Source organism: Myotis myotis, unplaced genomic scaffold (assembly GCF_014108235.1).
Source record: "Myotis myotis isolate mMyoMyo1 unplaced genomic scaffold, mMyoMyo1.p scaffold_m19_p_4, whole genome shotgun sequence".
In the NCBI taxonomy this organism is placed as follows: domain Eukaryota; kingdom Metazoa; phylum Chordata; class Mammalia; order Chiroptera; family Vespertilionidae; genus Myotis; species Myotis myotis.
This window is the reverse complement of record NW_023416346.1, coordinates 102,775,761-102,789,625: the sequence shown is the minus strand read 5'-3', so window position 1 is coordinate 102,789,625 and position 13,865 is coordinate 102,775,761. Positions and strand designations below refer to the sequence as shown.

At 35.6% G+C, this 13,865-nt stretch overlaps 1 protein-coding gene across 1 annotated transcript in view; it reads right to left on the bottom strand.

Annotated features, from left to right (window-relative positions):
* The window catches only part of DACH2 (dachshund family transcription factor 2), a 728,400-nt gene extending 715,140 nt beyond the window's left edge, over positions 1 to 13,260 (bottom strand). The window contains exon 1 of the mRNA XM_036304194.1: positions 12,761 to 13,260. Within this exon, the coding sequence (XP_036160087.1) occupies positions 12,761 to 13,260 (500 nt within the window). The remainder of the gene's footprint in view (positions 1 to 12,760) is intronic.
* Positions 13,261 to 13,865: the final 605 nt, after the last annotated feature.

Sequence of the window (13,865 nt, the reverse complement as noted above, 5' to 3'; positions counted from 1 at the left end):
AATTAATCTGCTTAAATTAACCACTAAAATAAAATAAATTCCATTAAAGGAAATAATTCATTCAAGAGCTCTGTGGAAAGCCCTTCATCAGCCCACAGGATACTGTCTACCTCTCATCTATCAGCTAGTTTCTGGTCCATTCAATATTTCCGTGAGAACTATTTTCTCAAGTGTTCTCCACCCTTATTTAGCTTTATTCCTTTGTCCATGCCCAAATGGAACTACATCAATGCTGACATGACCCAAATTATAGTCCTTCTGTCTTTAAAATAAAAATACTGTCAACAGTAAAAAATAATAAAAAATAATTTTTTAAAAGAGCCTTCAAATTGGACAGAAAAGTAAATTATTGAGCTCCACTGCCCCTTCTTTGATGGAACATGAATCTATGTGGAAAAATACTATTACATTTTTCCCCACTAATACAGAAAAAGATCTAAAAGAGGTATTTCTTTGGTTGTCTATACATTTAAGAACTGAAACCCCTCTTGAAAAACAGTGATACTCAGAAGAGCAGAATTCAAATCAATGGGACAATGGGACTAAACTGCAAAGAACTTTAGACTCTGGCAGAATGGGGATTATGTAAACATCATACAACCTCATGAAAAAGAACACGCCCTTAAAATAGCAAAAACCTGTCAGTCTTCTAGTATGACAAGGACCAAGCCAAGACAAATGCAAATATAAGAAAGTGGCTATACCAAATGTACTAGTATCAATTAAGCTCTTGAGCAGTTACTACCCATTTCAGAGCTCACAATGTACATGTTCCCATCATCAAAATGGCCACTCTTGCAGTACATGATTTGCTCAAGAATATAATGTTCCATTTTTTAACTGCAAGCTGAAAATCCATTAAATATTACCATTATAGAGTAGAAATACTACACAAAAATCTCATCTACTGCTATACTCATCAATGTGTTTTAATCCAAAAGCCACGATTCCTCTGGTATCAACAAATGTTTAACTTATGGAAGATGGCTATTTAGAGGTCCTAAGCATAGGAAAGTGTAATGATGTCAACAACTGGGATCTTGCAATTTGCCAGGTTTTGATCTGCTAACAGCTTTAATGAGTACTGTATCCATTAAGTACATACATCTTTTCATAGACAACATAAAAATAAATTTAAGCAAAATCCTCATTAGTTAATCACTAACTAACATCATCCAATACACTGTTATTAGCTATATCTTAAAAGCTCTATGCCTGCTTATGCTTTGTTCGCTTCAGATATTTTCTACATGAAACATTTAATTTCAGATTTAATTCAACCTTAGCATTTTTCGGGGCTATCTCTCCTTCCCACCAGTGAATACTCATAAAATGTAAACACAATTTCATAGTAGAATAAGCAAAATAAATTTAGACAGGTAAGTATGCTGTAAACATTTTATAGTGCACTGCAAAGCCTAATTAATGTTATTTTAATTTTCCAGGATTTTGAACTGTATACATCACTTGCTGTTTTTTGCATTAATGTAGATTAACTGAGAGTTAACCATGTTAACAATTACCTAGGTAACCTGAAAATGAGAAAAATAAGAATTTGGATAGTTATTAAGGTCACTACTTTACCCTTGTACAGGCTTATAGTAGGTACTTATTAAATACTAGAGGCCCAGTGCACAGATTCATGCACCTGTGAGGTCCCTCGGCCTGGCCTGCCTACCTCTCGCAATCCGGGTTCCCTCAGGGGATGTCAGACTGCAGGTTTAGGCCCAATCCCCACAGGCCAGGCCAAGGGACCCCATGGGTGCAAGGAGTGCACTGGGCCTCTAGTATGCATATAAGATCTTTGGTTAATCTCTTCCCACCCTCCCCCCTTCCCCCTTCCCTCTGAGATTCATCAGTCTGTTCCATGTTTCCATGCTTGTGATTTGAGCATCTGCCCCCTGGTGGTCAGTGCACATCATAACTACCAGTGGAATAGTCGAACAGTCTAATGGTCGCTTGGGCTTTTATATATATAGACTAGAGGCCAGGTGCATGAATTCATGCACAAGTGGGGTCCCTCGGCCTGACCAGTGATCAGGAGCCATCAGAGCCACGGGAGGTTGGCCAGCCAGGGGCAGGAGCTGCAGGAGGTTGGCTGGCCACCCCAATCGGGGCCAATGGGACCAGCCGGGGGGACAGACCAAGGGAGGTTCGGCCAGCCAGGGGCAGGGACCGCAGGAGGTTGGTCGGCTGGGGGGAGGGACCTCAGGAAGTTGGCTGTGGGAGCACATTGACTACCAGGGGCAGTTCCTGCATTGAGCGTCTGCCCCCTGTGGTCAGTGCGCATCATAGCAACCAGTCAACCAGTCATTCAGTCACTTAGGCTGATATAGATATAGATATAGATATAGATATAGATATAGATATAGATATAGATATAGATATAGATATAGATATAGATATAGAGATAGAGATAGATATAGATATAGATATATAGATAGATTTGTTGAAATGAAGTGACAGATACGTGTGTGTGTGTGTGAGTGTGTGTAGTATTCAAGCTGAATATCCTACTTGGATCATAAAATGAGACCTGAAACTTATGTGCTATGTATGAAATGTACTATTCAGTAATTTTTTTCTATGAATAAACTTCTCTTTTTTCTTCCTCAAATAAATACCTAGAGGGTACCCATAAATCTTTTCACAAAATAAATTTAGAAGTTTAACAGATTACAGGCTATTTTCAAAGCAGCAAGCTTAACATTAACATTAACAATTTAATTATACATGTCTGCAAATAATCTTGTTTTCCAAAGTTATTTACGGTTTAAATATAATACATGTAAGGGTCAATGTATTCTGAACAAATAAAAACAAGCAATTCTTCCTCATGTCTGTTTTAATTTTTGCCATACAATATTATATAGGACTACACGCAAAGCAAATCAAACTCTAAGCTTGAGGACCTATTTAAAACTCTAACACAATGAAAGCAACATTTTCATGGAAAAAAAAACCACACTTTTTAAATCCATAGTTGCACATTTTACTATGTATTATAGAATGACTAATTTTATAAATTTTTGAGGACTCAGATCCCTTGCAACAAATATATGTCAAAGAAAAAGATACTGAAATCAATTAACTACCGCTATCCTGAAGTGGAAATACCTGTTTTACTCCAATATCTTCTTAATGTGTATTTTATTTATGACATGAGTAATTCCCTACATTTATAAAACTAAAATACTTTATATCTCAATAACTAACTTTTTAAAAGATTTTTTACTGATTTTGAGAGAGGGAGGAAAGGAGAGGGAGAGAGAAACATCAATATGAGAGCCAAACATTGATTGGCTGCTGCTTGCATGCCCCCTACAGGTGATGGAGCTTGTAACCTTGCAACCTGTGATGGAGCTTGCAACCAGGAACTGAACTGGCAACCTTTCGGTGCACAGGATGACACCCAACCAATTGAGCCACACGGCCTCTGACCTTTTTTAGTTGAACTTTTCTGGTATAATTCTAAAGACACACACACAAAAAAATCCAGTATTTACTGATATAACACATGAAGCAGATATGAGAAAGGAAATGTAAAGTTTATTCAAAAATGAATATGCCAAAAATTGTGATCTCAAGGATTTCACAATTTAACAAATATTATAGGGGAGATATATAGTTTATATACAATAAGCTAAAGTCAGCATGGTTCTAGAATGTAATCTCTATTCACAACACCTGGCATCACATAGTACACACTCTACAAACACACACACACACACACACACACACACACACACACACACACACACTATCAACAAATCTAATCATGAGATAAAAATGATTGTAAAGAGGTTTTTATTTTATTTAAATTTCAATAACTAAGTGAATCAGTTGAGTTCTCCAAATATCTACAGATTAAAGACAATACTGCAAAGAAGACACTCACTGGGGTATAACTTACATCCTTTGTAAGAACTGTTTTTGGTGAGGTCCTTTTGAGTCTTTGTAATTAAACTTGTTTGGATTGAATTCAAGAGCAGAACCATATCATAAAGCTTCCCAACCTACTGCCTATAGTATTATTAGAGCAAATCTTTAGTGTCTGTATGTTCATTATCTTTTCAGAAGGATCAAGGCCTAACATACATATCTAATAACTTTTTATGGTCATATTAAAGTTTTCATATCATTTCTGTGAATTTGGTGTACCTTAATATGGCATTAAACTTAACATTCTTAAAATAGGTACTGAGTAAATTGCACCTATGTACCTTAGTACCAAAGCCATTAGAGACAGTATGATCTTATATAACTATGTTTTTGTTAATGTTTTACTTCAATACAGCATGGTATCTCACATGTGATACATAATGGAGATAATGAATTAAAAATATAATGGTAAAATTATTTTATATAAATATTGCTTGTGATGATATTATAATACTTTTTAGGGACACAAATGAGAGACAGACTTCTTCCAAATAACTGAAAGCTCAGAATCTAACATATTGCTGTAAGCTATAATCGTTATAACTGTTAATCCAATACACCTTTTATACAAACCCATAAACACATGAGTGGAAAAATAGCACAGATGTTCATCTCTAATGCAATTTCCATTCAATTTCCTAAGTGCGGTCCCTGTGTGCAAACTAGCTTAACGTTATGTTTAGCTTGCAAATTCTTTTAATAAATAATGAATGCAATAAAACTAGGAGATCAATGGCAAGCTGAGAAATCATAAAAAAAAAAAAAACCTTTTGTGTTCAGGCTGTTGCCCATTTCAAACTTTAATCCGGAGACAGATCAATATTACTTTTTTCTTTTTAACCCATCACATAAATAGAAGATAGGCTAAATGTGGCCTAAATGCTGTTACCAGCTAGCACTTGCCAGCAACCTGACAAGATTATTGGACACACTTGCGATTGAATGTTTTATACCCTAATATACACACTACATTACACATGATTAAAGAGTCAACTTGTTTAAAAATGAAAAGGTTATATAGCAATAAAAATACCGTGGTTCATTATTTTCTAAACTTTCCTGTACTATATATTTTTCCAGTAGTGTAATTACAAAGTTTTCACCACAATTTGTTCTAATAAACTAAATAATTGTAATGGATCAAAATAGTACATACATTTGAGTAGTTTCAACCTCAGGGGTCTGAGATGAAAGTTAATTTTACTTTTCAAAGTTAATTAGAATCAAAACCTAAGTTAGTCCTTTAAATGGGTGGGGATAATAATTCATGCAAATTTATGGTGCAGTTGGATGGGTCTTGATATTATCCAGGAAAATAGTAAATAATTAAACTTAATTATTTGTGTTTCTATTCACAAGCTATAGATAAAGGGAGGAAAACCCTTTTCTAACCAACACATTTTGGATAAATATGCATTTACTGTTTGAATGATAATCAAAAGTTGACTGTCACCAGGGTTAATGTTGATATCTAGTAGTATCAATCTAAATAACTGAGTATCATTTTATGGTAGTAGGCTTGTTTTACTAAATCTGCTTAGTCATAATATTGGAATATAAATTAGAATATTAGAAGTTAAAAATTTATCCTTATAAATTATTATTACAATCTGAGGTTTTGATTTATGTAACAAATTTGGTTCTCTTTTAATGATATCATTTTAGGTAGTGATAAATATATCGCTTTGTTCTTTAGGTATATTAAATTCAACTTTGCATAAAAATGTGGATTACACTTTATATTCACATTCTCAGTATAATAATTTCACCAATTGTAATGTATAAATTTAGCTGTAAAGAAGGCTGTGGCAAGATAGCTCATTTTAAGCAAAATGTGAAAAAAAATTTTACTCCTCCATAACTTTATTGAACTTCACTATAAACTTCCCTTTAAGCTATACTGTAGATCATAGCATGTACCCTAAGCTTCCAAGATTAGCCGAACACTAGAGATTAAAAATTTCCTGAAGAATTTGAGACCTCAACAGTATCCGTTAACAGTGTTTCCTGTTTTCCTATCCCAATAAAGGTAACAATAAAATCATGATGAAAAAATACTGTAAAGGCCTACCTCTAAAAACTGATACTTTTAAAAATATATATATATCCCTCAGAAAGTTGAACAAGAGAAAAATTGAATCTCCTTTTTAAAATTTGTGTTTTCTAATATCAGAGTTTAACTAAAAAAATATAATACCTACAACATTAAATTCAAAATATTTCACAATTGACAGAATCTTTTCGGCTCTAAAACCAACATACTGAAATCAAGGGTGAAATGAAGTATGGTACTTATGCAGGTAGTTAATTGATTTCACTAGTTATCACAAGGTTCCTTCTGGTGTGTATATGTTTTTCTATAGTCTAAGAAATTAAACTATAAAAGCAGCATTCATTGTTACTAAATTATTTTTGATTTACCAATAATTACCCAAAATATAAACAACTGAAATATACTAAAATAAAATAAACTTTTCCAAGATTTTCAGCATTATAAAGTGAGGAAATGATGACTACACAATGGACAGGCTGTCCCTTACCTGCTAAAAAGAAATATTAAATCCTGTAGGAGTTCTAAATCCCTTAGTAAGAGTATATTGCAGCTGCATTAAGCCAACAAGAAGTTTATTAGTAAGGATTTAAAAACTAACACCCTTCTATAATCAATTTGGATACAGCATTACTCTATTTATAGTGATACTTTCAATGTGTCCCAATCATATATTACTTATTCTCATTTTTTACTACTATGATTAAATATTAATGTGTAGACACTATGAAGCACTACACTATATTTAGGTTTTGCTATATTGATTTTCACCATTTTAGAATAGTTAATATAGCATGAAAATTAAGAGTCTTGCCCATGAATAAACTTATGATGGGTTTGATATTTTTCTCTGATTTCTTGTTCTAGCAGAAAATGGAAAAAGGGATGCCGCCACTTTAAAAGCTTCAATCTCTTTGACATTGCTGGCAGTGTATGGGAACATTAATGCATCTGTCATGATAACAAGCTAAGAATAACATCTAGACATCAAACCGAGCAGAGAATCCATCTGAAGTGATTCATTCAGATCTGTCTCATTGATTTATTAAACACAGGGCAACATCTGCAGCCTCACAGAGCCGCTTGGTGAAATTAATGCAAGATCAATTCAAATGGAAAAAAGTGTAAAAGAGATAAATCAAAACACAATTTGCATGCAGTTCCACAATCAGGCTTATTGGGTGCAAATGCTCAATTTCCCTTCCAAAGCAAATGTGTTTAAATGTTGTTTTATCTTTTTAGAATTGTGTGATCTGAAGTGACAGTGAAGAGTTTTGCAGGTTGAGATGGTGAAAGGGAAGAAAAGAAGGGAAAAATGCTACCAAAGACCTTTTGAATATGCAACAAGAATATCATTAATGCTGAATTGTTTTTCTTTTGGGGAAAGGTTTGATGTCCTTTCTTTGAAAACAGAGTATTTACAATTTGGGTCAATTAGGACAGTTTTTATACATATTTGAAATATATAGAGTGGATAAACCTACATCACTTGTATCTTTAAATGCACCACATAAAGTGCCACTGGAGATCTAGATTGCCAACTGAAATATAATATATTATGATTAGGGTTTCTCACAATTGTATTTGCCTGTTAGAAGCACTTTTAAAACATCTAGGGATTAGGCAAGCATCAAATAATTCAGACTTGATGTTTTCTGCAGGTATTAGGGATTTCCTGTGTGAAACCATATAAAACATTAATATCTGAAGACTATCACTTCCTAATTTTTTATTGGCATACATGGAGGGTAATATCATACATAAATATCCAAGGATATTCTCCATCATGTCATGCATCATTTCTTTAATGTAATATCCACCACCTAATAAATGAGCATTGGGACAAATAAAAAATCCAGATAAAATATTTAGATAAATACAAAAATGTTGATTAGTCAGAAGTGTACATTTAAAATAGATGTACATGTGGAAGTTCTATGCACTGGTATATGACTAAATTGTTTTAATTATAATCCTGACATAACCCTTCTAATAAAAGACACAACATTGTTGACTATGTGACTGCTTTTAGTAGACAATATCACTACCCCTCATTACTCTATGAAATAAAATGTCTGTATTTATATCCTAGATTAATTTTTGAGATCTTTTTATCATTTCTGAAAATAAAAATATAAGTCATACAAAATATTAGCCAAGATAAGTGATGCAAGTTCTTTAAATTTTGATTTTGCTTAACTTCACTATGAATAAAAACAATTTTCAAAGTAAATTATGTTATTCTGTGTGGACTGTGAAATATATTTATCAAGTGTGAATGCAAAGCCAAACTCATTGAGTGCTTACAATAATTGTATTTCTAGTATTTGAAAGTAGTTTTAAATTGTTGTAAAAGTCTTGATAATTCACATAAAGTTTTTCTATCATGGAAGCCCATTTATGTTCCGTTAACACAGTCAAAATAACAATAAACTACAATTAAACCACTTAAAACTTTAATTTAAAAAACTGAATTTTATTCATTTGAATATATGTGGAATCATGTCTCCAAATGAGTTAAAATGTTTTCTTAATCATACATTCTTGTTACTTCAAGCATCCATTTAACTATATGTAAATGACCAAGTAACATTTAATCAGTTGTTTCTCAAATGAAATTAAATGCCGATCATGAAATCTAACAATGGTACTTTTTTTTTTACTTTTAGACATTTTTATTTTTTAATTTATCTTTATTGTTGAAAGTATTACAGATTTCCCCCTCCCCCTAATGACAATGAGATAAAAAGATTAAAAGAGATAACACTAAAATGTGTTGGCTGATTTTGCACTGAATAACAATTTTTAATTTAATATTTTCCTACTACATTAAACTGAAGAATTTAGTAAGGACAATCCACTATTTAAGAGTGAGATTTTAGAATTTGCTTTCTGAATTTGCCCCCTCTCTCTCTCATATGAAAAACTCCAACTTCTCTTATACAAGAAATAAAAAATAATCACAGCTCTTTATCTGCAAAAACAAAGATCCAAGACAAGATAACATCTTTTCCCATTTGTTTTGGGTCTTTTTATCATCATTTTCTTAATAATCCTCAAAATAATTTCTCTGCAATTAGTTTCTAAAAAGGGCATCAAGGAATAATATTGTATAGCCCTTTGGAATTGAAATGATGTAAAACTTGTCTCATTTAATAAACCAATGAATAGTCAAAGAGTTTTAGTCTTACTATTCTCTAGTGCCTGAGGAGAGTATTATTTTCCAACTACTTTCTGGAAAGACGTCTTTGAATTTCTTGATAATTATCAAATAAAATAGTTACTATAAGACAATGATAGAGTTCTTGTGACTTTTAGTACTGTCAAAAAAACCAATCATGTATGTATTTTACTTACTCACTTTTCTTCAATAGACATTAATGAAATGTGCTCTGAGCCAAATAAAAATGCCACTTAATGCCAATATGTTAAAGTCTTTGAAAATTATCAGATTGGAAACAGTCCATTTTTATGTGTTTTTGGAATAGTGTATGAAGCTTTTCAAATTAAAATATCCTAAAAGTCAGTACTTATACTCTTCCCCAGTTATCTGACAGAGAGGGGAAGTAATGTTTATTATGTATGAAAATAAAATTACAGATGACACCATTACAAATAGACCTTCAAATACATTATGGAAATGTATCTATCAGGAGATGAAGATGAATATCTTTTTTCAAGTAAGAATAGTATGTAAGACTTTCCACTCACTGAATATATACTTTTTCCTTGCACTTTCCCCACCTTTTACCTAGAAATGCTAAGAAATTATGAGTCCTGAATGACAATCCTCTTTAGCCAATTCTCCATTGGTACATCAAGTCACTCATCTGTTTTGGGCATCTCCATAAGCTCTTCTGATACATCTTTCACTCACTGTCTTGGCATCATTCTGCTACATCCTACATCCGTCTTCTCTTACTGGCTTCATGTCTCATCTACCTTATTTTATTTTCCTTGGGCTATATTTGTTTATATCCCATCCCTCACCTTTCTTTTCTTTTTGTTGAATAGAAAAGTCTTAGAAATTATGTTGATCTAAATACTAATTTCACAGTTTCATTAAATCACTCAGATGTTGGGAATGGTTTAAGGTACACATTTCTGTAAATAATGTTACTTAAAGTCATAAAGCATCCATTATAAACACTATCATATTTTGTAGTTTCTAACAACGTGGTTATGAGAGCATTTGCATCAATAAAATTTGGTAATGTTACTTTACTATTAATTATATTTTTCCAGAAAGTGTGAGTTTTTTTAAAAAATTTATCTAGAAATTGCAATATAGCTGTGTTTCTAGTTTTCCTCATCTTCATTCATGGACTGAATTTCATATTTTTTTACAATTAAATATTATAACACTTATAACACAATTATATAAAATGCATGTAATAAATAAAATACCCATGAAGAAAAAATTCAATAAGAGGCACATGAAGCATAACTCAGATGTATTTCTTCTTACATTTTTAACATTTCTCTTCACCTTTATGCATATACACAAAAACAATTTATGCCAAAAAAAATTAGATTGTAGATGCTGTGATAAGGAGTAAATAAAACTTAACTGAATTAAAATAATAACTTAAAAACACATCATATAACAAGGCCCCAAAATAGTATATGAACACCTGTCACTGGATGCAGAGTAATTTATCACTTTTCCCTTCTAAGTAGCTCTAATAAAAATTAATTAAAGAAAAGTTTCTATTTACAGAAGAAAGCATCAAATCACATTAAAATACTAATATATTTGTTTTTTAAATGAAAATAATAGATTTTGCTCAAGGATGTAAAAATGAGTTATTACGGAAAGAAGAATTTCCTATGTGTAATGCATGTTCCACTTTAGATATGAGTGTTTGTAAGAGAGAGAAGAGGGACAGAGGAGAAGAGGGAGAGGAGTAAAGAGAGATGGGGAGAGAGAAAGCTAGAAGATGGGTTTTCATATCTGCAATTGTTTAAATGCCAATCTTTTTCAAATGGCAACAAAGGAATTAGAAGGCACTCATGTGAAGTCCTTGGTAACCCTCTGAATTTGTGTATTAGTAAAATGCTTTGTGACCAAAATAAAATGTCCTTTCTACTCTTATAACCTATAATTACTTATTTTATTGAGGGAGCAGTTATCCTTTGTGTTTTTAGACCCCCTATCTTCCTTAAGAAAATCCAATACAATAAACCAGGTTTGGAAGTCCCAGATATGAATCAGGAAGGAGTTCTCATATGAACAGGTTTCCATTTAATTGCCAGAACACAGGAGAACAGTGCTCAAAGGAAAAAGAAAAAGAAAAGGTTCCTTTGTAAGTTCTGTAGCATTATCTTATTGGAGAAGTCAGCAACAGTTTGTCTGCAAGGTGTCAGTGTGCTTCAACTATACATAGCAATTTGGATTTTACGACAGATGTGACAACTGAATTAGTTTTAGTTCATAAACCCAGAGATCTTATGATTTAAAGTTGTGTTGTGAGAAAGTCTACCTCTGCAGAAGTTTTCTGCAAAATAATCAACAGTAGTGCTGCTTTACAACAAAATGCTTTGCTCCCTTTAACCTGGTGATGATGATTTCTTGGTTTGTATGCTAATCACATCTGCCAAATATGTACTTTCCTAACAGATATTAGTAAACTACAGATGGAATAAACACTAAAACAACCAAATCTTTAAATGGTCAAATAACCTTGAATATAGTTTACTTTTCTTTTTTTAACTCAGAAATATTGAATACAGTTTGTTTTATGCACATACACAAATAGACATTTGTTCTATAATGTACTTCTAAGCTGTGATGTGAAGGAGGTACACTTACAACCGGAGAAGCTGGCCAGCATAATTTAAGGAATCCTCTTTTTGGGGAAATGGGATCCTCCCAGCTGTTTGCCAGGGGGGGAGAGCTAAAAGCATCCTCTCTAGAAAACCTGCCAACTTCATTCCCACCCCCCAAACTGGGTCCCAGCCCCAGCTTTTTATGACCACATTGCCGTTTACAGATGACCCAAAAGGGACAATCCCAGGAAAGTGAAATCTGTCGTGTTTGTTTTGTTTTGTTTTAAATAGGATCCATAGACTTTCTTGCATCCTGTACGGGGAGCTTTGCTTAGTTGGCATGAGATTCTCTCTCTCTCTCTCTCTCTCTCTCTCTCTCTCTCTCTCTCTCTCTCTCTCTCTCTCTCTCCCCACACACACACCACCACCACCACCACCAACAACAACACACACCCTAGGCATTCTCACAGCAAACACACAGGATGGGAAACGAATCACCCTCTGGGATGGATTCTAGACTTCTGACCCTCTACATCCCCCAAATGCTGTGTTTTGGATTGCCAGCTTAGAAGCCCAGTGTACAGCTCAGCCAGCCTTCTATCCCAGAAAGCCCATTGTGCCCCTGTTCAGGATAAAAGTTCTCTGACCCGTCTGGCCACAAAAGAGCAGGAAAGAAAACCAAATAGAGTAATTAACAAATAGCCACAAGCAGCCAAAAAGCCATGCAAGATATGGGCGGAAGGCTGGAAAGTTTCAGTAGAGAATCGCAAACTAAAGTTTGTGCGGGACTTTCTTAGACCGAAGCCCTACCACTGAGCACAGACGAGAAGGAACGGACAATTAATTAAAGTCCTTCTAGTCCTCTTTTCCCAAAGACTTACAGCGTGAAAAGTAGAGGAAAGCTAGTTAAGACTCACTCTCTACTAAGTCCGATGAGGGTGATCAGACATGCAGAAGAGGGCAAAATGGGAAGAGCGAGCAGAGAAACGAGAATCTCACCTGGCATTGGTGCAATCAGTGAACAAAGTTTCGAAGTCTTTCCTGGTGATGAGTTTACAGCGGTTCACCCCGGGCTGGATGGCCCCCAGCCCACGGAGGATCCGGACCTGTTCCACAGTACACACCACGGGAGATATGTCCAGTCTCTTCAGCTTGGTGTACACTGTATGCAACCCTCCCACCAGGTGCTTCAGGAAGAGATCAAAGACTTGCGGGAGGCAGATCAGTTCCTGGCCGTCCATCAGGAACGAAGCCACCTTCACCCCATGCATGTCGACCATCCTGCACTCGGTGTTGCCGCTGCCTCCACTGGCGCTACAGACTCCGCCACCCCCTGCGCTGCCACTGTGGTTATTGGCCACAAAACTGTTGATCATATTGGGGGTGAGACGAGGAGGCTCTCCAGGAGTCGAATACATTGGCTCAGCCCGAAAAAGGCCCCCCGGGACGCCAGCGCCACTGGAAGTTGCAGAGATCACTGGAGGTGCGGAGACAGCCATGGTCATTCAGTCTCAAACTGTAGGTCCTCAGGCCCTCGTTTTCTCGCCCTCTCTCCTCTAGGTCCGTCCCCTCGCACTCGCTCTTTCACTCTCGTTCTCTCTCGGGCGCGCTATAGCTCGCTCAGAACTGTTCGCAAGTCTACAGTAGCAGGGCTCACGCTCACGCTCAAACTCACCCACCACCCAGCCGGCAGTGAACCACCCCTACCCACAGCGGCACGAGACCCCACCCCTGCCACACCCCCTCCTAAGACTGGCAGCGACCCCCAGCCAATGTGCTGCAGCCCCTCGGCTTCGGAGCGCGCCGAGTGGCTGTCGCCCTCGAGGAGGTGGAGACTCCCGGGTCGGCCTCCTAGCTACCTGAGGCCCTTGAGGGAGGGTTGGTGGGGAATGGGGATGCAACCTTAGAAGGGGGCGGTGTGGTGCCTCTGCTTCTTGCCCAGCAGTCTGACCAGAGAATGCAGTTTTCACAGAGAACTCGCAAAGTGGCCTAGGCTACCAACACTCCCCCTCCGCGCCCCACTAGTGTCTTGACGTGGGAACACAAAGCAGCACTTTAGAACGTGCCTCCCAACCACCCCGCACCACCCTGCACCCTGGTTCAA